The 21,956-nt window shown below is 37.3% G+C and overlaps 1 protein-coding gene across 11 annotated transcripts in view; it reads right to left on the bottom strand.

Annotated features, from left to right (window-relative positions):
* RBFOX1 (RNA binding fox-1 homolog 1) overlaps nt 1–21,956 on the bottom strand; it is a 1,735,725-nt gene that overhangs the window by 7,961 nt on the left and 1,705,808 nt on the right. For all 11 annotated transcript variants that reach the window (XM_044089088.1, XM_044089084.1, XM_044089091.1 and 8 more), the window contains one exon: nt 391–466. In XM_044089088.1, the coding sequence (XP_043945023.1) occupies nt 391–466 (76 nt within the window). The remainder of the gene's footprint in view (nt 1–390; nt 467–21,956) is intronic.

The raw sequence follows: 21,956 nt of genomic DNA on the forward strand, positions 1-21,956 counted from the left end.
GACAATAGACAAACATAGGAGCGTTCATGTATGCCAGTCACTGCTGAAAGTTGGACTTGCTTCTGGCATCACTGTGACAGCTTTTGTGCTTTGCCTTGCAACTCTGCTGGATCAGTGATGTATTTAATTATCAAAATGACTAATTATTCCATTAGAAGAAGAGCTCAGCTAGGTGATACTAGCAAAATTAGAAATATAATAACTTACATGCACTAGATTGCCAAGAAATTAAGACATTTATCAAGTTTACTGGGAGGATTAATGTGGCATTTTAGCTGCCGTTAGCACAAGAGACAAATTCAATTAACTTAAAAATGAGGAGACATCAGCTGTGATCAAATCCATGCAGAGGGAAGCAATAAGGGAGAGAAAACAGATCTGAACACTTACCACGGCACCAACGCCATAGGCTGCGGCTGGAGCAAGTGCGTGGTGGTAGGGGTCTGCAGCATAAACTCGTCCGTAACTGCAAGAAAACAATCACAATCTTGGTTTAGAATAGTTTAATTAAAACAAAAATACTGTATCAAGATTATCATTAAAGCTAAGGGTATTTGTTTGAGATTTAATTTCACAAGTAATTAAATAAGTCATTTACATTTTTTTATAAAAGTTTATATACCACTCTAACATGGTAACTCACATTTATTTATTTTTTATTCATAAAACATTTCATTATTCTTTACATATGTCATCTGCAAACATAACACAACTATTATTTTTGTGGAACTATTTAAATAAGACTATGTATTAGCATGTGAAGCTAAATGTCAAATGTCTAGCAATACCATGATGTGTTAATTAAATCTGCTAGTCTAAAGTGCCAAAATATTACTAAAGTCGTCCCATGTATTCTACTTTTCATGTTATAATACAATTTTTTGTCCTGTTACACATGCAATCAATCCAAATAAAATGAAAAGCATTCTCCAAAGGAATACAAATTAAATATCTTTATTATTTTTCTTGAAATGTCTTTGTTGCTATTTTCTGAAGTAGTGCGAAGTGTTTTGTAAACATTATTCACTTGATATGAAGGCTGAATCACCTTTGATGATACATTGTAAAGCCCTAACAATTAGACAATGAGCTCAAATAACCAGAAAAACTGTTAGGGAGGCAAGGTAAGTTATGTCAAGCTTATGTTGTATGTCAAGAAGTCATGCCTGAGGTGATAAACTTTCTCACTTAGATTCACAAGCTCATAAGAAAAGAAACAGATGTAATTCTCTTGGCAGAGCTAGGCTGGACATAATCTTAGGCAATAATTAGGAAGTAAGCAATACTAGAGAGAACTGTAGAAATTCAAGTTAAAACACTTGGCATGAGGGAGAGAGGTAAGAGGCCGGTTCCCAAAGTGCAGTACAAAAGAAAACAAAGCCATCATAGTCAGCAGAAAGCTAGACAAGGTATAGATGAGGACAGCTCACAGGAGGCAGTACATGCAAGAGGAAGTGTGACAATTCTGACAGTCAGTGTATGACTGAGTATGCGGAGAGTATAGTGGAGGGCTGTGACACAGAATGAAATAACAGCGTGATTGAAGTTGAACAGACTTTGTGTGGCACACCCAGAATATGATCAGCACAGGTTCAGCCAGAACACATCACAGACATTCTGAAAATCTGAAAAATTTCTGTCCGTTACTCTTTCATCAGGAAATCTGACGTCACAATTCAGATGTAATATATTCATATCAACCAAACTTCACAAATCGGTGAGGTTAGCCAGTATTTCTACATGCACATATCTTCACAACCCACTTTTTTCAGGCCATGGGAACACTTCAAAGTGCAACGATTCATAATACAATAATCTGAATAATGTGTGCGCAAAATACCAAATGCTTGTACCAGCTGTTTGTTGCAACAAATGAGAAAGCATGGGAATTCTGTGTCAACATTCTAGTACTCCAGAAGCCAGTATGTCCGCAAAAGTTGTCAGGCACATTAAACCATTCAAGGCATTGCCTGGCTTCAGGCTTTTTATTAATAGGAAGAGACACCACTCTTTTACAGACCAACTAAATTCATCCCAAAAGTCCATGCCTAACATCTGGGAAGTGCATATAATGTGCTAATATAATAGGTGAGTCCATTTGGCATTTATTGTGGACATGGCTCCACATGGACTTCTTGATCATCACCACAAGCACAGACCACAAGGCTGTGCTAGACAGTGTAAACAGAACACAATACATAGGGCAAAGCAGAAGCAGTAGATAGGTTATGCAGTGTACAGGGTTGGTGAGGACTGGGTGAAATAGAAGGGCACAGTATACATTTGGTTACACATAGAAGCTGTGTGATTTTTCCTATGTTTTTTCTTTGATAAGTAAGTATGCAGAATCTAATGACCCTTTTTTCATCCTTGATATTAATGAATAAAAAGGTAGTCTTGCATGTGATACTCTAATATGAAATAGTAAAACAAAAGCATATTAATACTTAGATTTCATATACTGAAGAAATACTTTGAAAGTTGTGCACTTTATTTACAAAGTGATTGCAACCAGAACAAATTGAGGTGACCTGTTTATAAACTGTATGATCTAGGGTATCCAAACCAGGAGACCAAGCTCATGGCAATATTATGAATATTTGAAAGCATTTACTCCTTATATTCCTAAATAAAGGAGATATCACACTGACAAGAAATTTCCCATTGTTCCTTGGTATTTAATTCACAGATGTAGAACAATCTTACATGTTAGGCTAATAAATGGAGAATGCCTTGATGTTGCTGTACAGTGAGTGCTCTGGAGTCGGAGAACAAGCAATAATGTGTGGATGGATATCTAGTTTCTAGTACGTGATCTCATCTTTAGTGCAGTAAATACAGTAAAAACGTCAAAAGTAACTTTATCATTTAGATTTACACAAGAGTAGAATAAATGGGATTCCGTGCAATCAGTTCATCGTGGGATAGACAAAAAAGAAACCACATACATAGAAGACATAATTTAAAACAACATATAACAACAATACTACCACCATCTTATAAACCAACTCTACACTTAAGTATATGGCTACATATATTCCTAGAGAAACACACTTATTAAGATACTAAAACACATCTAGCAGTAAAGTTGCAGTAATAGTATTGCATATGAACCATGTACCACATTATGGGTGAACAAGCACACAGCAGTTTTACAGCTGAAGAAAAAAGATACTACACCTAGGTTAGTAGTATAAATTATAATGGCTATAAAATAATACTGCACAGTGAATTGTAATTTTAGAGTTAAGAAGTCTGATCACCTTCAAATTGAATCTAGTTGCCCATGAATCGAATACTGCGGTATCTTTTACCTGATGACTGGCTCATAAACAGATTATTTGCATGATGAGTTGCATCATTTAGTATTTTGCTGACTCTGTTTAGGCTCCTCGTTGTATAAAGATCCTGGATTGTAGGCAGACTAATACCAGTTATCCTCTCGACAACTCTCATCACTCTCTGTAGGGATTGCTTATCTGCAACTGAACAGCTCCCATACCATACTGAAAAACTGGATGTTAGGATGCTTTTGATTGCTGCTCTGCAGAAGGTGGGAAATACTGACAGTGGTAGTTTCACCTTTTTGAGACTTCTCAAAAAGTGGAGATATTGGTGTGTTTTTTTCTCTATGTGGCAGGTGTTTCCAGACCAAGAGAGATCATCAGGGATATGAACTCTGAAGACTTTGATACTGCTTACCCTTTTCACCATCTCACTATTGATCAGGAGTGGTGTATGGAGTGTTTCTTGCACACCAGGCAATCAGTGTGTTAACCTCTTCTCTGTATGCACTCACAAATAAGGATGGGCATTGATCTTAATGAAGCAACTTTAAAATTATGAGCACATTACTAAAGTAGATCTACATGTGAAATGGGACCTCCCTGCCTTTTTCTCATGAGAGACACCACTGGTACTGGTGTTGTACAACCTCTTAGCACAAGTCAATGACTCTTCCATCAGTTATTCACAAGTCTGAATATAGGAGTTTATGGAAAAATTTAGGAAAGATAAGGTTCAATGTGCCTGTGTCTCTACAGTGCATGGCTAAAAGCTGTTACAAAATGAGCGTGAGTGCCAAGCACGATCAGCTTATAATGGCATGAATAAACAAAGTCCATATGGCCACTGACCAAAACAGCATGATTCAAGGTTCTTACTGAAATCAGAGGTCTAGAAATGGATTAGTTCTTCCTCTAATTTCATTAGAGTTTAACCAAAGCAATTCCATCTCAGATCACAATACATGCCAAAAATAAGTGCAGAGATATTTCAATAATTCTGTAAGAAATGCAAATGTACTTATGTTAGGTGTTTTTGTTTTTCAATTTTATTTTACCTTCAAGCACATTTTTGGGTACCTTATACTCAACATATTTAAGTAAATTTCCTATAATCAAATAAAGTATAGAAAACTAGCACTATACTGATGTTATTATACTAACTTTTTAACCTCACTGGAGACAAAGACACTGGAACACAGATGTGGTGTAATGCCTTTTATTGGACCAACACAGTCTTTGAAATTAGTCGAGCTTTTCAGCTGGCATGAGCCCTTCATCAAAAATTATTAAGTTATTGATGTTAAATACAATGCTTAAATACCTACTTGTGCCTAGAAAGGGGAGTAGACAATGGTATATTTCGATAAGTTTCTATGTCTTTGCAGCTAATCTTTGTGGGACTGCTCTGTAAATAAGCCTTTGTGTAATATTCCTAACCATGTAAAAAAACACAAATAAACTAACAGTAAGGTAAATGAGCATTGCTGTAAGAAGAAATCTTTATAGTGGAATTTAAATGTTTACACTGCCATTTTTTTTTGCTGCAAATTTTGATATGTTAATTGTTTGTAGGACTGTATAAACTTAAATCATACTACTTCCTACACATGACAAGTGCGTATACTTATGTAAGCCAGTCTGAGAAATTATGCCTGCTACAATGTTTCTGAACACCATAATTAGTTAATTTGGTTATAAATATACAGATTATTTATCTTTCATTTTTATTTAAAATTGTAAATACTACAATTGAATGGAATCCATTAATAACTTCATAAAATATATGTTTGCAATATAATATTGCTCTAGATATTGAAAAGCAAATGTTTTGTTGTTGTACTGCAAACTAAAATGCTGTAAAAGGACAACTACAAACAACAATTTGCATAAGAATATTTGTGTTTCTCAATATATTATTAATTCTTTAGTTTGAGCTACAAGAATGAAAATTCACTTTCTGATTTGTAACAGAAAATAGAATAGTGCCTCATGACACTTCAGCATGTTGACGATAGATCCTGTTTATTATTTCTGTCACCAGCATTTAATGGGTTAATGCATCATCCTTTGACATAACACAACCAAGGGCTGACAGAGATACAAAAGGTCAGGTGTCAACAAGATGAGATCCTACTCTGGGTTATATAAAATGTCATTGGGAAGTGACATTTTTTCAACAACAGCCATGAAGTTGTAATAGAGGAAGAAGCTAATCTCCCAAAAGTTTCTTTTCCTTATATGTTACAATGAATGTTAACTCTTCTCTTGTTAAAATATGTACAGTGTGTCTAATTTCCAAACATTATTTCACTGTGACTTTATTTGCGGTATATATGTGAACTTTCCTGATATCTGACATATTTTACATATTTACAAGAGGATGTAATGCACATTCCTCACATAAATAAACTGATACTACTGTTTTATATGTTGTTCTGCTAATAATGCTAAAAGGCAAGGGGATGCACTTTGGAAAAATAAATAACAATACCATGACAGAAGTACAACACTGTACAAAGCAGTGTTATAAACTGTGATCATTCCATGTCTTTTAGTAGATATTTTTCTTTTAATTTTTGCATAACATCTCTTAAAATGACGGACGCTGCCCTTACCCCCTGCTGCTTGTATATATCAATGCTGAAGCTGTTGTATTCAAGATAAAGGGGGAATTTTGCAAAACAGGATTGGTATTAGTATACAATTCAGATCAATCATCGTTTAGTGATCATTCTTTTCAATAGCAATTAATCACAGCTTCTTGACTGCACTTTTCATTCACAATCAATCACAGTTTAGTGATCATAGTTTTCAGTAGCAATCACTTCTACGTCATACTTTTTCCCGGTACTCATAGAAAACTGTAATATGCAGATTGAATTAAAACATTATATTCTATCCCTGTGGTTCAGAGACATTTCTGCTACCAGTGCTAATTGGTTAGTGTGGCTCTGACAATTAATGTGACACTGAGAATAGCCAATTAAGAGACAAGTGAAAGCTGCAATGGGGAACATCTCATTAGCATTTAATTACTATGCCTTTAAATTGAACATGGTACTGTTACACCTGACCACACTCAAGCCACCCTTACCAACACACATGTTTTTTCAGGTACCTCCCAACACACAGATTAGACACACATACCCACACGCACACACACACACACACACACACACACACACACACACACACACACACACACACCCACACACACACACACAGACACACACACACACACACACACACACACACACACACACACACACACACACACACACACACACACACACACACACACACACAGCTGTCAGTACCAGTATCAATACACATACACAATCCTCACACGTTCTTGAACACACACATAACTTGTGTCACTTCTGTGGACGAACACATTAATTTGCATTAACTACTCCACTGAACTGAAGCATTTGGAAACACATTGGTAAGTTTGATGATCCTCAGCAGTACAACCAGTGGTAGGAGTGCAGTATCTGAATTGCTCAAGCTAATGTCACTGCAGAAATGTGCAGTTAAGGCTTCCACAACATAGTAGTCCTATCTGAATCATGGGAGCAGTGTGGAACACCATGTTAAACAGGAATAGTGAAGAAATTCATAAAATAATTATCCTTGCTTGACCTTCGTATAAAGATATAAGGGATTCAAATATTTGGAATCAAAGTATTTACTTGTAACTATATTTCCTACTAAAGCTAAGGCTGATATTCACAGTCAAAGTGTGAACGATTTAGGGGTACCCACTCTGTCTACTAATGAGCATAGCTAGGCAGTGATTCAGTGAGGCCATTTATGGTAACATGCTATGGCTATGAATTATTGTAAGCAAATTAACTGTAACAAGCTGGAAATAAGAAATTATGTGAGATGGAAAATGCTAATGAAGCCTACTTGAGATTCATAGTAAAATTGTCATGGCCTCCTCATATTCGTTCTTAAAAACGTTGCAGAGCATATGATATCTACTTTGCAATCTGTGTAGATGCTTGGTGACCCTGTAAAAAGGAATTAAAGACGTCCTTTCTCTGTTCCAATGCCACAGTCAAACATCACCTACCATCCTCGGGAGGAAAAAAGCTACGTAACACAACCCCCATAATAATAATATTACACATGCAGAGTCCAGCCAAGTAAAGTTATGCTGAAGTCATGTTTGTGCTAACATTAATATATCTGGGGTCCAAATGGAGAGATTATAAAATCAGCAAGCAAAGGAGAGTAGTATTGCTGGAACTGAATTCATCCTCAAGTCTTGGTGAGTACCTCACAAGGTGGATCCTGTTTTTACAAAATCTCACCAAGACAGCACCGATATATACACAGAATTTTATATAGCATATATTATGGACATAAATAGGTAAAAAAGACAGCTGGGTGCACAAGTCCCAGGATAAGGAAGTGTCCGATTCTGGTATGTGCACTGATTCCAGGACTGGAATAGATGACAGTGTAGAATCCTCAAGACATGGAAACATTCCTACAAATGGGATTAGGCCAGACCCAGGGGGAGGATGGCAACCCATGTAGAAGGCAGCAGTAATTCACAAAAATACAAAAACTGACAGGCCAAAGAAAGAGCCATAAAAATGATAGAGTGGACTACTGAGGATGAGAAAGAAATTATATATTGGAACAGATTCATGAAAAAAGAGTATATAAACCAAGATATTGTGGGACATTTGGAAAAAGAAGTGACTGAGGAAGTGCAAAAATATAAAAAACAAATCCTAGAGATTTTGAAAGGTATAAAAATAAATGTGAACATGGGAAAGGAAGAAAGATCTCACATGGTGCAATATTTATGTGGTGCAATATTTATGCAAAGGAGAAAGCCAAACTAATCAATACAAGAAAGCAGTTCCTGAGATATTTGAAGACAAATACAGACAAATGTATGTACCCACATATGGAACATTTCACAATATAATAAATAAGATCATGCAGAGAGAATATAGAACAGAAGATTAGTAAATTTGAAGTTAAACAAATAGAAGCTGGAGTTATGGGATACCTGCAAAGTCTCAGATTTAGTGTAGAACGTCTAACACAGGTTAAGTCCTAGCATGACATAACAATGAGTTCCCAAAGTATGAAGAGACACATGCAGTGGGAGTCATTTGAAGAAGAAGTATGGACATGGAAAAGAAACATAGATTTAATATGGTGCAATATTTATGCAAGCAAGAATCCAAAACTAAACAATAAAAAAGGAGCACCAAAGATATTTGAAGAGAAATACAGGCAAAGGCATCTGAATATGGAAAATGTCACAATACAAAAAATAAGAACACAAAGGGGGAAAGCAGCAAAGAGGATTGATAATGGAGAAGTTAAAGAAATTTAAACTGAAGTTGTGGATTACCTGCTAAGTGATGGACTTAATTCATTAAATCAACTCTGGTAATGTCACAGGATGATGGAACAATGAGTCCCAAATTAAGGAAAGACAAGAGGTACTGGAAGTATCTGATCACTTGCCACATGAAGGTACTGCAAAGGTTTCTGTAGGAAACCAATACAAAAGTTCAGCTGGAGTTGCACAGCAAAGGAATGGATCAGGAAACAGTGGCAGCTCTGACATAGTCAGTGTTGTGAAGTAATAGGCCATTGAGTTCCCATATGAAAGAACAACGGATGACGCAGGATGCAGATGACCAGAATATGTCACAGGAAATGTTCTGGAACTTTCTGTAGAATGCTCTCAGGAAATAGCAAACAAAGCATGTGCCATCAGTTTAGAAGAAAATGACCTAAGGGAAAAGTTGTTTGATTTAATAGATATGGTTAGACATATTAAGATTGATGAAAGAAATAGATTACTGAAATTCAGTGAGCCCAAAATGTTATAAGTCTGATAAAACAAGTGAACACAGTAATCAAGATTACTAACAGAAATTCATGTGATGTAACAGAAGTAAATAGAATATATTACTGTGCAGCTAAATTACTAACAGACAATTTTACAACAAAAATACAGGGCAATAGGGGAAAGAATATGAAGAAATAAAGTGCTGTCATGGAAGTATCAAAAAGAGAAAACTATAAAGCAAATGGCAAGAAGTATTACTGTTAAAAGAGTATAGAAGAGGGAACAAATACAAAAAAATAGAAAAATAAATGTGATAAAAGCAATGCACAGTATCATATCAGGTCTATGGCTATTAAAAACATAAACCATCGAACGGCTAAATATCGTATGGAAGACGTTGTTATGGATCATTACTGAATATGAGTAACTGCGTCGTCCACCCCCACATGAGGAGGACTGTGCTGCCACACCCCCTAACTATATATACCAACTCCAAGAATGCACTACAGTGGGAAATAGGGCAAATTTAAAAGGTTTCCTTCACTTACCTTATGTATCACATTACCTCCAGGTTGTTGGCCAACTATGGCCATGCAATGAATTTTTTTTCGCAGTTATTCATGTTTGGTAATATGTTTTCCATACGATATTTAGCCATTCGATGGTTTATGTTTTTGATAGCTGAACAGAAAACTTGTTAGAACAGACAAGGATCTATCATACACTGTTGCAAATAATTAACTAAAGATATCAACAAAGGCAGAAAAAACTACAAAGATAAGTAGAGAAATACAAAAGGAAAGATTAAAATAAGCAATTCATTGATGACCCCAAAACGTTTTATACAGAATTGTGAAACAAGTCAAAAGGAATTGAAACATCAGCAAAAAAAGAAGAAATAGACACATTTGTGGCAAAATATCTATGAAGATCCTTGGGAACATAACAAAGATGCTGAATGGATAGAAGAAGTAAAATAAAGAGAAATAAGTTCAAATATACAGGATACAAAATGGGATGAAGCACCAGCCAGAGAAACTGAAAAAAAATAGAAAACCTTCTAGTTACAAAACCCCAGGAGTAGATGCAGTATCTAACTTCTTGCTAAAAGTATTAATGTCTTTACATAAAGATTTATCCCTGAGTAAGAACTACTTACATGCACAGCCTGAACAGACATCAACTTGGTTAACAACAGGAAAAGTGATACTCCATCTTAAGTGTGAACCTGCAAAAGCTATCCTAAAAATTATAGACCAATAACTTAGCTTCCAACAATGTATAAATGACAACAGAGTTTATAGTTATTTAGAAGAAAGCTCACACATAGCAATAGAATAAACGGTTAACAAGAGAAAGTCATATGGAACAAATGATCATTTTTTGTTTAACAAAGTTATAATGTTGAATTGTAAAAAGGTGAAGAACCTAAGTACAGCATAGCTAGATTACAAAAAAGCATTTGACAGCATCCCACATTCATGGATAAAGGAGTGTTTACAAATGTATAAAATACACCCTACATTGATCGAATATATTACAGTAACTAAGAAACAGAGGCCAATCACTTTGCAGTTAAGTCATGATGAAGGACAATTTATTATTCTAGGGATAAAAATTCAAAGGGCAATATTCCAGGGTAACTCTTTGTCACCGTAGCTCTTCTGTCTTACCCTTAAACCATTAAACTGTCTGCTTATCTTATAAGGTCATGGTTATAATTTTGTTCCCAGAAGACAAAAAGTTTAGTATTTTTATCTTCTTTTTGTGGATAATTTAAAACTGTAGAGTTTATCAGATCTGTAGCTGAAAATACAACTAGAAGTTGTGAAAACTTTTTCAGATGATATAAGAATGCCAGAGCATATTATTCTTGCCAGAACATATTCCTGTTTTCTTGTATTTCTCATTGTGGGAGGCACAGTGGTTAGCATTGTCACCTCACAGCAAGAGGGTCTCCAATTTGATTCTTGGCAGGGGTGCCCTCTTTGTGGGGTTTGCATGTCCTCCCTACATTTACATGGGTTTCATCCCACATTTCAAAGACATGCATCTGGAGTGTTTCTCCCCAGCCTCTTCTGAAAATGGGCTGTGTTCTGGTCAGAATTTCCCGGTAAACAAATAATAAATAAACTACAGTAATTCCAGGTAATATAGTCCTGTCATATAAATTCAGGTTCCTTGATGTTTTTAGTATGCAAATTATGTTTTTTTTTTCATTTATCTATATGAAACATATTAATATGCCAATGTCAAAAGTGCCTTATCTGTGTAATAACTTTCACCTTAATTCTTATCCCTTAAGAACTTTATACTTTTGTCATAGGGAGGCTTTTTTATCAAAAAGACTCTGCATTTCAATAGTGAGTGTGAATGACCTCTATTGATCTTATTTGTATAAATATATAGTCCCTCTCTTGGCTGATTATCACTGCACTCAGTTGAACCCTGGGACTGTGAATACTACCATAAAAGAAGACATTTATACTTTTTCCTAATTTTTTTTTTTACCATAGATTATTTAAAATGTCTGTTGCAGTTATTTGATATAGTGGAGTCTTTATTCATTTTATTTAAACATGTGTTATTTGGATAGCTGGGTGGGTCCAAAGACCACTTCAACCATTCTGGTCAACTGCGACTGTACAAATACACCAAAAGTAATAACAGTAATGTGCTAAATCAAAAAAATCTTGCTTTTTTCCCACTTTCTGAAATTTTAAAAAAAGTTCAGTTACAGATTTGCTGTTCTGAACTGTTTGTAAGTTTCTTGGAGGCCATTGCTTGCTTGGACTAAAGGGAAGTCTCTGTGTTCATCAGTGGCAGTGGTAAACACTGAACAGCCTGCCTGCCCCTGTGGGAGTGGTTACTGCCAAGAAACGGTAGTTTTATTGGCCATTTTGAGTCAATTCCAAACTCCTTGATCCCCCTCTCTTAAAACCCTCTTTTGCGTGTTTTTGTGCATAGCGCAGCATCGGGCAGCGCTGCTTAATCAGGTTTAAACTATTCCCGGCTCCACAAAGTCTGCTCTTCACTTTTTCCCTTAGAACTGTTCCAAATCTCAAAGTAAGCACTCTGTTTTCCTTCTAAAACCCAGCAGTAGCTAGGACAAGTGTCTTATAAGTAAGCACTAATAAACTAAAGCACTACACCCTCTTATACTCCCTTTAAGTACTTGGCTCCCTATTGGTCCTTTTTGATCAAGTCAAAAAGTAATTCCTTATACTATTCTGTCATGTCCAAAAGTCAGTTTCAGGTTTACTCTCCAGTCCAGCTGGTGAATATGGGAATCTTGAGGCAATGTTACAACTACCTTATGTACACAGACCACCCTCTCCTCTTCCCAATAAGCTCAAATATATGTGAGAGATGCAACTATATAGCTAAACTGGAGGCTGAGCTCTCTCAACATAGTACTGGCATGGTCAGTCTGGAGGAGAAGGTAATCACACACACCACAAATCCAGTCTCACATAGAACCATCGCAACAGCAAACCAAACACATAAACACACAAAAACATACTCGGAGGCTCTAAATAAAAATCTGCCCAAGCAACAGAGACCTCCAAAGCAGACATCCAAGCAACTGCTACCCCACAACAATACCCACGTATCACATAGTTCACAAAGTCAGTGTGCCACACAGTCACAGCCCTTAAGGCTAAACAACACACCTAATACACTTGTAATAGGTGACTCTATTGTCAGACACACTGGCGTCCCTCTCACCAGGCTGAACAAGGAGAAGGTCACTGTAAGCTGCCTGTCAGGTGCCACATAACACAAGCACTCAGGTCACTTCAAAGCAAGTACAAATATGACTCCGTCATTGTCCTAGCTGGTGTTAATGACCTGAAACGTACCTCCCTGGATTACATGAAAAGTGACATAGAGGAGCTCTCTGATCATGTGGCCCAGGCTGGTATGACCCTGACCTTGAGTAGCATCTTAGCCTCACCAAGAATGATACCACAGTATAAAGACAAAATGATCAATTTCAACAATTGGCTAAAGTATTGGTGTCACTCAAAGGGGATCTAGTGTCTGTCAGCCTGAGATGACATGCTTGACAAGCCACGTTGCTTCGCTAGGGACCTGTCACCCCTGGGTTTTTGAATACTGGCCAAGGCTCTTGCCACCCCCATAGTGCCTTTTTTAGGCAAGGCTCAAAAGACAAACCCACCTCCTTAGACAACACAAGGAAAAAGAAGCTAAGAGTAATGCTGCTCAACGCCAGAAGTCTAAACCTCAAGATGCATGCACTCGAGGCTCTCCTCAGTATGTAGAATATTGACATCTGTGCAGCAACAGAAACCTGGTTCAAGGCTCCCGAGAGCACCCCAGCACTACCAGGCTATACCTCATAAAATGCTTTTTGGCCCCAAACCTCAGACCGAACCACAAGAGGAGGGGGAGTATCCATATTCATCAAAGATACCCATACCTCCAGGCTAGTGGCACTGCACGAAGCATCTGAGACCATCCCTGTGCAACTAACAGTGGGCAAAACTGCCTTCCAGTTTGTAGCCTGCTACAGACCACCCTCCCAAACTCAGGAACCCCACTCAGCTTTCCTGAAGACATTGGAGAATATGAAGGTCTCTCCAAACACCATTATATTGGGTGACTTTAATTAACCAGACATAGACTGGGAGCACTACTCAAGCCCCAACACCCTAGCCCAATGGTTCCTAGAATTTATAAACTCAAATGCTATGGAACAACTGGTCACCACTTCCACAAGAGGAGAAAACATATTGGACCTGATCATCACCAACACATGGGGACTCTATGTTCCATACCAGAGGTATACCCCTCATTGGTAAGATCTAACCATAAATTAATCACTATGGACATCCATATCCCGTCCCCACCCCCAGCAAAGGAAACCATGGTCAAAAACTTCTCAAAAGCAAACTTCCCACTTCTCAAAACCAAGGTGGAATCCTTCAAAGTCCCAGGGCCAGTGGAAAATATGGCCCAAACCACAGAATCCTTTACAAACGCATTCTATGGATACCTACAGGAATGCATGGATCATGCTATCCCAAATAAAACCAAGACACACTCCTCCAAAGGCAGGAGACCTGTCTGGTGGACCCCAGCCATAAATAAGATGTACAACAGAAGGAGGAAGCTACTACATGATAGAGCAAAATCCCTGAAAGGGAAGGCAACTCTGATCAGTACTAGCAAGAAACTACAATCCCTCATAAAATCATCTAAGGCTAGCTTCGAAAGAAAAATTGCACAAGATGCTAAAGATAATCACAAGGCTTACTTTAGTTATGTCAGAAACCTGGGTGGGAACTCCCAGATATGCACTGAGTTAGTGCAAAATGACAAAAAATACACTGAACCCACAGACATTGCCAACATCCTGGCAGACAGGTTCAGTGCAAACTCCCCCGCCCCCCCAAATGAACAAATGACTATCCCAACAGAGTGTAGCCTCCCTGACATCACAGATGCACAGGTGAGAGCTGCCCTCTCCAAAGCAAAAAACACAACATCATTGGGACCGGATGGTGTCCCGGGCTGAGTTTAACATGACCTCCAAAAAGAACTGAACCCTCACTTAAAATCACTGTTCAGTCTCAGCCTTACAACAGGATATGTACCCAAAGAATGACGTACAGCAACAGTGGTCCCACTCCATAAAGGTGGTGCCACAACGGACCCCGGAAAGTATCACCCTATAAGCCTAACTAGCTTGGTCTGCAAAGCTATGGAGCGTATCATCATGGAACTCATAAACAAAGACATTTGGAACCTCCAAATACTGGATCCTACCCAATTCAGCACAACTTGCCTCTTGAACCTGGTCAATTTCTTTGAAACAGTCACCAAGGCCATAGACGGAGGGAAGGTAGTCCAAACAGCCTACCTTGACCTTGCAAAAGCCTTCGACACAATACCCCACTCGGGCATCATAAATAAGCTCGCCAGCTTAAATATCAACCCTTATGTCACAAGATGGGTTCCAAACTGGCTTAGGGATAGAACCCATATGGTCAGAATTGCAGGTGCCATGTCAGACTGTAAACCAGTTACAAGTGGCGTCCCACAAGGCTCAGTCCTGGGACCTCTATTGTTTGGTATATATTTCTCTGAGGTACAGGCTAACACAGGAGGACTATGGCTGACAAAGTTTGCAGATGACTGCAAACTGGGGGCCATAATCGACTCACCGGCTGACACAAGCATCCTCCAAAAAGGTCTCACAGAGATGGATAACTGGTGCCAGAGCCATGGCCTAAAGCTAAATGCCAAAAAGTGCATAGTCATCCCCTTTGGGAAAAACAAAGTGCCCAGAAATTACCACATAGGTGGTAATCCATTAAGTACAGAAGAAGTAATTAGGGATTTGAGGACCCAAGTAGACTGCAATCTCTCCTTTGACAATCACATTGCCAAAGTGGTTAGAAAGACATTCTATATAGCCCACCTTATCATGAAGGGGTTCACATCTAGATCAAGAGAGGTCATTGTGCCCCTCTACTCATCACTCATCAGGCCCATAATTGAATACAATGCCCCATTTGGGATGTACCTTACCCGACACCTGCTACAACTAGAAAGACCCCAAAAGTACCTCACCAAGAGGATCAAGGGACTCAAACAGATGCCCTACGCAGTTAGGCTAAAGAAACTCCAGCTCTACTCAGTTGCTTACTGCCTACTCAGAGGCGATCTGTGCCTGACGTATAAAGCCATGTCCAACCCAGAATTAATGGACATGCTCCACCTCAAGAAATCCAAATCCATCAGAACTACAAACTCCAGTGACTTAAACCTCAGCACAGAAATAAATACAACATGCTGGAGGGACAGATTCATATCCCAGAGGCTCCCTTCACTCTGGAACAAAATCCCAATCCATGTCAGACAGAGCCCCTCAATGACCCTCTTCAAGAAGGAGCTTGACGCTTGGATGGGAGGTCGTAAATTTACCCCTGGGATCTCTTCTGTGTCACTGCTAGACAGAGGCACGGTAAACTAACCTTAAATGGGCTATCTTCTGTGACCTACTATACAGAGGCACAGTCAAAGAATCTAAGAAGTGTGGTGAAAGCCAAACACACTCTGGCTAGGCTTTTAAATGGCTTAGAGCAGGTAGCCTAGTATCAACCTATGAACCTATGAACCTATAAAGTATAAGACTGCAATTATATTTTAGAATATTAAATACAAAGTGATAACATTAGAGTGACACTGGGATTTCTACAACATGTCCCTTGTTTTCTTGTCATTATGGTTTCTTCACAGAAAGAAAAATAGAATAAATATACCACATTGCTAGTTTATAAAAGAATCATTGACATGGTGCTACAAAATTCAGGAACAGACATCATAAAAAGGAATGCAGGTCAATAAATTTGAAACTGGTAAAAATGAAAATAAGATAGAAACAGATAAAAATGTAAACACATCGTACATGTAAAAAAATATATATAAAAATGTTGGCATAGACAGATTCACCATGCTCCTTTTCAAGGCACTATGACTGTCTAACCTTTTAGCTATTATAACAAATCCCAATTTGCTACAGTTTGAGGGAAAGTGTATTTCTCCCAATACAATGATCTCATGAAATGGGATATCTCAGAAAAAACAAGATGACCATGCATGAGCTCTGCAGCAAAGAAAGAAATCTAAACTCAGAACATTCAAAATGTCAGACAGTATCAAAACTACAGGTGTGGGGTGAATCTCCCTGCTGTTTAGAACTATAAGCACACAGCTAGTTTAGATACAGTTTGACTTACACAGAGCATCATTAAACAGTATATGTACACACTGTCGGAACCCATGTTGAAACTCTAAATTAGAAAGACGTCTTTGCTCAAACACTGACTCAGCCCTTGTAAAAGTATTTGAGAACCATTAGGAAATATCAGTCATATATCAACTGATGACAGAGTTAGAATGTGTTGTGCAATCCTCTTACTTATCATGTTGTTGTGATGCACTATCTAACAGGTCGTGATGCACTGTTTAACGGGTCTGCATGCTTGAATCAAACTACTCAAATCATACATTTTGTGAAGTTCATTGCAATAATGTACATCCAGATTGACTATTGAATTCCCTATGTCTTTATTTAATGAAGATGGTGACAGACTATACGTAGTGGAACATCTGGAATTAGATTTGCTTGTAAGGGATTGAGTGATCACAACATTTTTGCTTGATATTTAAATACTTATTTACTTTTCAATTTGTTTGATCATTCCAGTTTCATTGTCTCTTATATCTGCTTTGCATTTAAGACTTCATGAAGAATTCAACAAAATGTTTGACTACACATGATAAACAGCATACCAAATAAGACATTCCTCACTGAGATTCGCATGATATAAATAGTTTTTGTTAGAAGTGAAATAATATGAATATAACATTTTCTGTAAGATTCGGTGTTCCAATGCATCCAGTGTGCATTCTGTCATTACAATTACTGACTCCCAGCTTATGGTTCTTTGTATTATTTATTGGCTGGGGTGCGGTCTGCAGATGTTTTTAGCTTCTTCTTCTGTTTGCTTAGATTTTATATGGGTGTTCCAATTTTTTCTCTCATCTTAAAGATGTGCAGATAGGTCAATAAGGTGAGTGTGTTCCATATCTCTGCATGGATTTCCTGTCTCTGCATGGATGTTCAGCATGTGATTCACCTTCCTTCCACATCCAAAACACAAACAGTAAACCGGGAATCCTGTCATTTTGTGTGTGTGTGTGCGTGTGTGTGCGTGTGTGTGTGTGTGTGTGTGTGTGTGTGTGTGTGTGCGTGTGTGTGCGTGTGTGTGTGTGTGTGTGTGTGTGTGTGTGTGTGTGTGTGTGTGTGTGTGTGTGTGCGCGCGCGCGCACATGCCTGTGCATGATGTAGCTGTGACCCATTTAGTATCAGTTCTCTGACTTGCTGCCATTGTTTGTTAGGACAGGTTTTAGCTTCCTGCAAACCCAAACAGGTGAAAGATGATATAAGTGAAATAATGCATAAATGGTCTTGTGCAGCAGGTGCATGCCAATCTAAAGGTTTGGAGGTTCAGTTCCATCCCCCATTTTTCCATTAGTGTGGCACTTTCATGTTTACTCACTTTGCATGAGTTTTTTCTGAGTTTTTTGGCTTCCTTCCACTTCTCATGTGCATCCTAATTTATAAGCTCTCGTAAACTGTCCATACTAATTATACTAATCATCACATAAGCAGCCTATGTTCGGCATCAGTGGACTGATAAAACAAACTAGTATTCTCATCAACAACAAAACATCAGCATAATTTCACATAAAACATATTTAGGTAATAAGGATAGACTTTTCCAATAGCATGTCAAATGGGGAGATTTGTTGTGATGTAAAGTATACATTTCATGGTAGTAATATAGTGTAAAGCCTTACATAATGCACCATATTGCTTTGCATAACCTATTACATATAGCATACTGTAAACAATTTCCTGTCAGATAACCTAGCATTGTCAGAATCAAGAGGGAGAAAACGGTACAGGATAAAACTTACCCATGATAGTATCAATTGGTAATATAACATTAACAATGTTCATATCATTTGTATTAATATTTCCTAACACAGTGATCCACATAGCCAATGGTTTCTTGTGAAACATAAATGAAAAAGGTAATTTTGCAAAATTTAGAGAAGTTGTATGTAAACAGAAGTCATCTAGATCTAGGACTGAGGAGAACTGTAGCAGGAATGTAAAGAAGTGAATTAATCAACTGTCGTGTCTTGTGACATCATGATTTGAACAATGAATGCTGGAAAGTAAAATAGCAACTATACATTTAGCAGCCTTATTTCAGGATGCATTACTGCATAAGAAAACTTTCAGAGATTTTGAATGAGTAATCACAGGAAGTGTGTTTTTTTCAATCAGCTGCAGCACTGATATTTGCTTTCTAACCACATAGAGAGCTCCAGAGTAATACAGCTGAACAAAATATTTCCACACAAGTAGTAACAGTGTGCATACATAGCTGGGATGGAAAGCATAAAGAACTGATGAATGAGGAATAAGTGCTTTCTGTAAGATAAAACCGAACGAGGAACAAGCATTTTCTGTAAGATAAAACCCATATTATCTTTCTTAATGTGATATAAAACCATGCAATATAATGTAATGCATTCAGCACAGTAGGTTATGGCAAAATAACAGTAGAAAAGGTATGGTGTGTTGGCATAAAATGACTAACTGAATCAAAGACATGCAATAATGACCACTCGGAAGACCACAGTACAGAGTCTTTCTAGTTTATTGTTTAATGGTTGACTTTATCTAGAAGGAATTGCAACAACTGCAAGTCATTCTACATGACATTTGTCATATTTTTGAAAAGTTAAGATGAATGGGCAGATGTAAACCATAGTTATTCATTTTTGCTAACTTATGCACTTGGTCTTTCTCCAAATGGAATATACAAAAATGTTAAGCAGCACAATTATATGATCATGTGTATTAAACAATGGCCTGGAGAGCTGATTGCTAACCATGTGATCCAACTTTGAAAAGAGGTACCAGGTTGTAGAGGGTCTGGCAGGAGACAGCTGGGAATGACCAGCTGGTAATGGCTCACTCATCCTAAGGGAAATACTGTGGTTTGATCTTGCCATTTAAAAGTAATGAGTACTGAGAGACAATAGGCAGGCACTTCATACTAGAAAGCAAAGCATTTTATCACAGCTAGGACACAAGTCTGTAAAAGCATATACCATGTTCAGCCAGTATTGCAGACCTTGCTGCAACAGTGTGCTTGCCAACAACAGAAGCTCAAGGAGAACAGGGACAACATCTCCTGAATAGCTAAAGTTGTCATTCTACATATGGCCAACACTTACCCCTCACTGGTTGCCAAGAAAAGCAGGCACTTCAAAAGTCAAACACGTACTTAAAAGAGGGATCAAGTAAACAAGAGGTGAAATGCTGGTCTTAGGCCTGGCAGTACTGCGTAAATGAAAGGTTTGGAAAGGACAGAGCTTAAAGATAGGCTAGTGAAGACATAGCTAAAGTAAAAAAAATAATGTAGATATAATAAAGCAAGTTAAATCACAGAGCTAGCATGCTCAGAATATTAATTGTTTTCATACAGACATTTCACTATACACATAAGCTGATATATTAAGGAAGAAGACATTACAACATGCTAACTACTGGTATAATTATGCTTTATTCCTTCCAGAAGAGTATTATTCTTAAATGAGCATAACAGATGTGTTGTGGATGTTGCATTTAAAGTGAAATGATGAAACATTACATTACATGTCACAGGCACACTTTATGTGAGAGGCACAGATGTGATGTAGTAATAAATGACACACAAAAAACAGTCACTAAATTAAGATCAGTTTGCAGTGTATATTATGGTCAAGACTTCAGTATTTAATAGAATTATACTCTCTCCAAGGTACAGGGATGTTGGATTTTGCAAATAATGAAACGTGGCACAGTGGGCTTTGACCCTAAAGCAAAATGCATTTAAAGTAACAGTTCTTAAGGTGTGATATTCAGATGAGGGATCTTGCTCTTGTGATCTCACTCTACCATTTTGTTCAGTAATGTTTTATGCTTCTACTATGGAGTCATACATTTTAACATCATCCATACTTGAAGGTTTTCTGTGTTATCTCATTCTATTCTTATCTATGAGTATGTAACTGCTTTACAAGAGCATAATCAATGCAAAACAGCCAGTAAACACCACAATAACTGGTTTTGCTGAGTCCTCTTCATTAAACTAAGAAGTTAATAGTATGTAATATGGCTAAGATCACTGGACACTTCAAAACATCTATGGGGGGCATCTGCACTGGTAACTGAGCTCCTGAGCTAGGAATATATATATATATATATATATATATATATATATATATATATATATATAGATAGATAGATAGATAGATTTATGCAAACAAAACACTTCCACTGGTGAAATTAAAGCTGCCTTATCTTTAATGTCTTCATGATTTTAAATACATTTTACCAAATGACAAGTCATAGGATATATATTGACAGTCAAGTGAAAACTAAGGAGCTTTGTTTATTCAAGCACAAGATATATTGGTTTTTCTGCCACTCTTTCTAGAAATGCCTTAAAAATAGCATTCAAACTATAAGCCTAAAGGCATTTCTAAATTGTTATAAACTGTCAAAATAAATCACTGTGAAACAGAGAGTTTGGAGAGACTGAAAACTGTCAAGCCAAATGTGTCCATATTTAGAATTCTGTCTCATCTTTCAAGAGGTAAGATTACATTGTTTAGATGTCAAAAATAAAACACAGCTCACATGCAATAAAAAAAATATATAGGCTTACAGAAGTTTTAATTGAATTCATTACTTGTGTTGCCAGGTCGCTTGTATCATCCAATAACTTTAATAGCTTAATAATACTTCTAGAAGAACTTTGGACAGAATTCTGTATATATAATGAATTACATATACTACATTCCTGAAAAACTAAAGTAACCAGTTTCCCTTAAAGGTCTCATGGATGTTGATGAATGAGTTGTATGCAAATATGATCTGATGAAAAGGAAAAGTTATACTCCAGAATAAAATCTATAAATGAAATGCAGGGTGTTTGCAGGGTTAACGACTAGGAATCAGCACCAAATTAGGCCAATATTTCCTTTGTGTGGGTAACATGTTTGTCCATATTGCTCAGAACAGTTAGAAGCTATATCCTGGAGGTGTGACTGGGTAACGTAGTAAACCTTTATACAAAGCTGGCAATTACTTCTTAGTAACAGCACTATATTATTTGCATATAAAATTTGATTGTTGCATCTGCCTTTCTTTAATACTAAAACTTATAGATGCTTCATGT

The sequence above is a fragment of the Protopterus annectens genome, chromosome 12.part0 (assembly GCF_019279795.1).
Source record: "Protopterus annectens isolate FY-2018-M chromosome 12.part0, PAN1.0, whole genome shotgun sequence".
Taxonomy (NCBI): Eukaryota; Metazoa; Chordata; order Ceratodontiformes; family Protopteridae; genus Protopterus; species Protopterus annectens.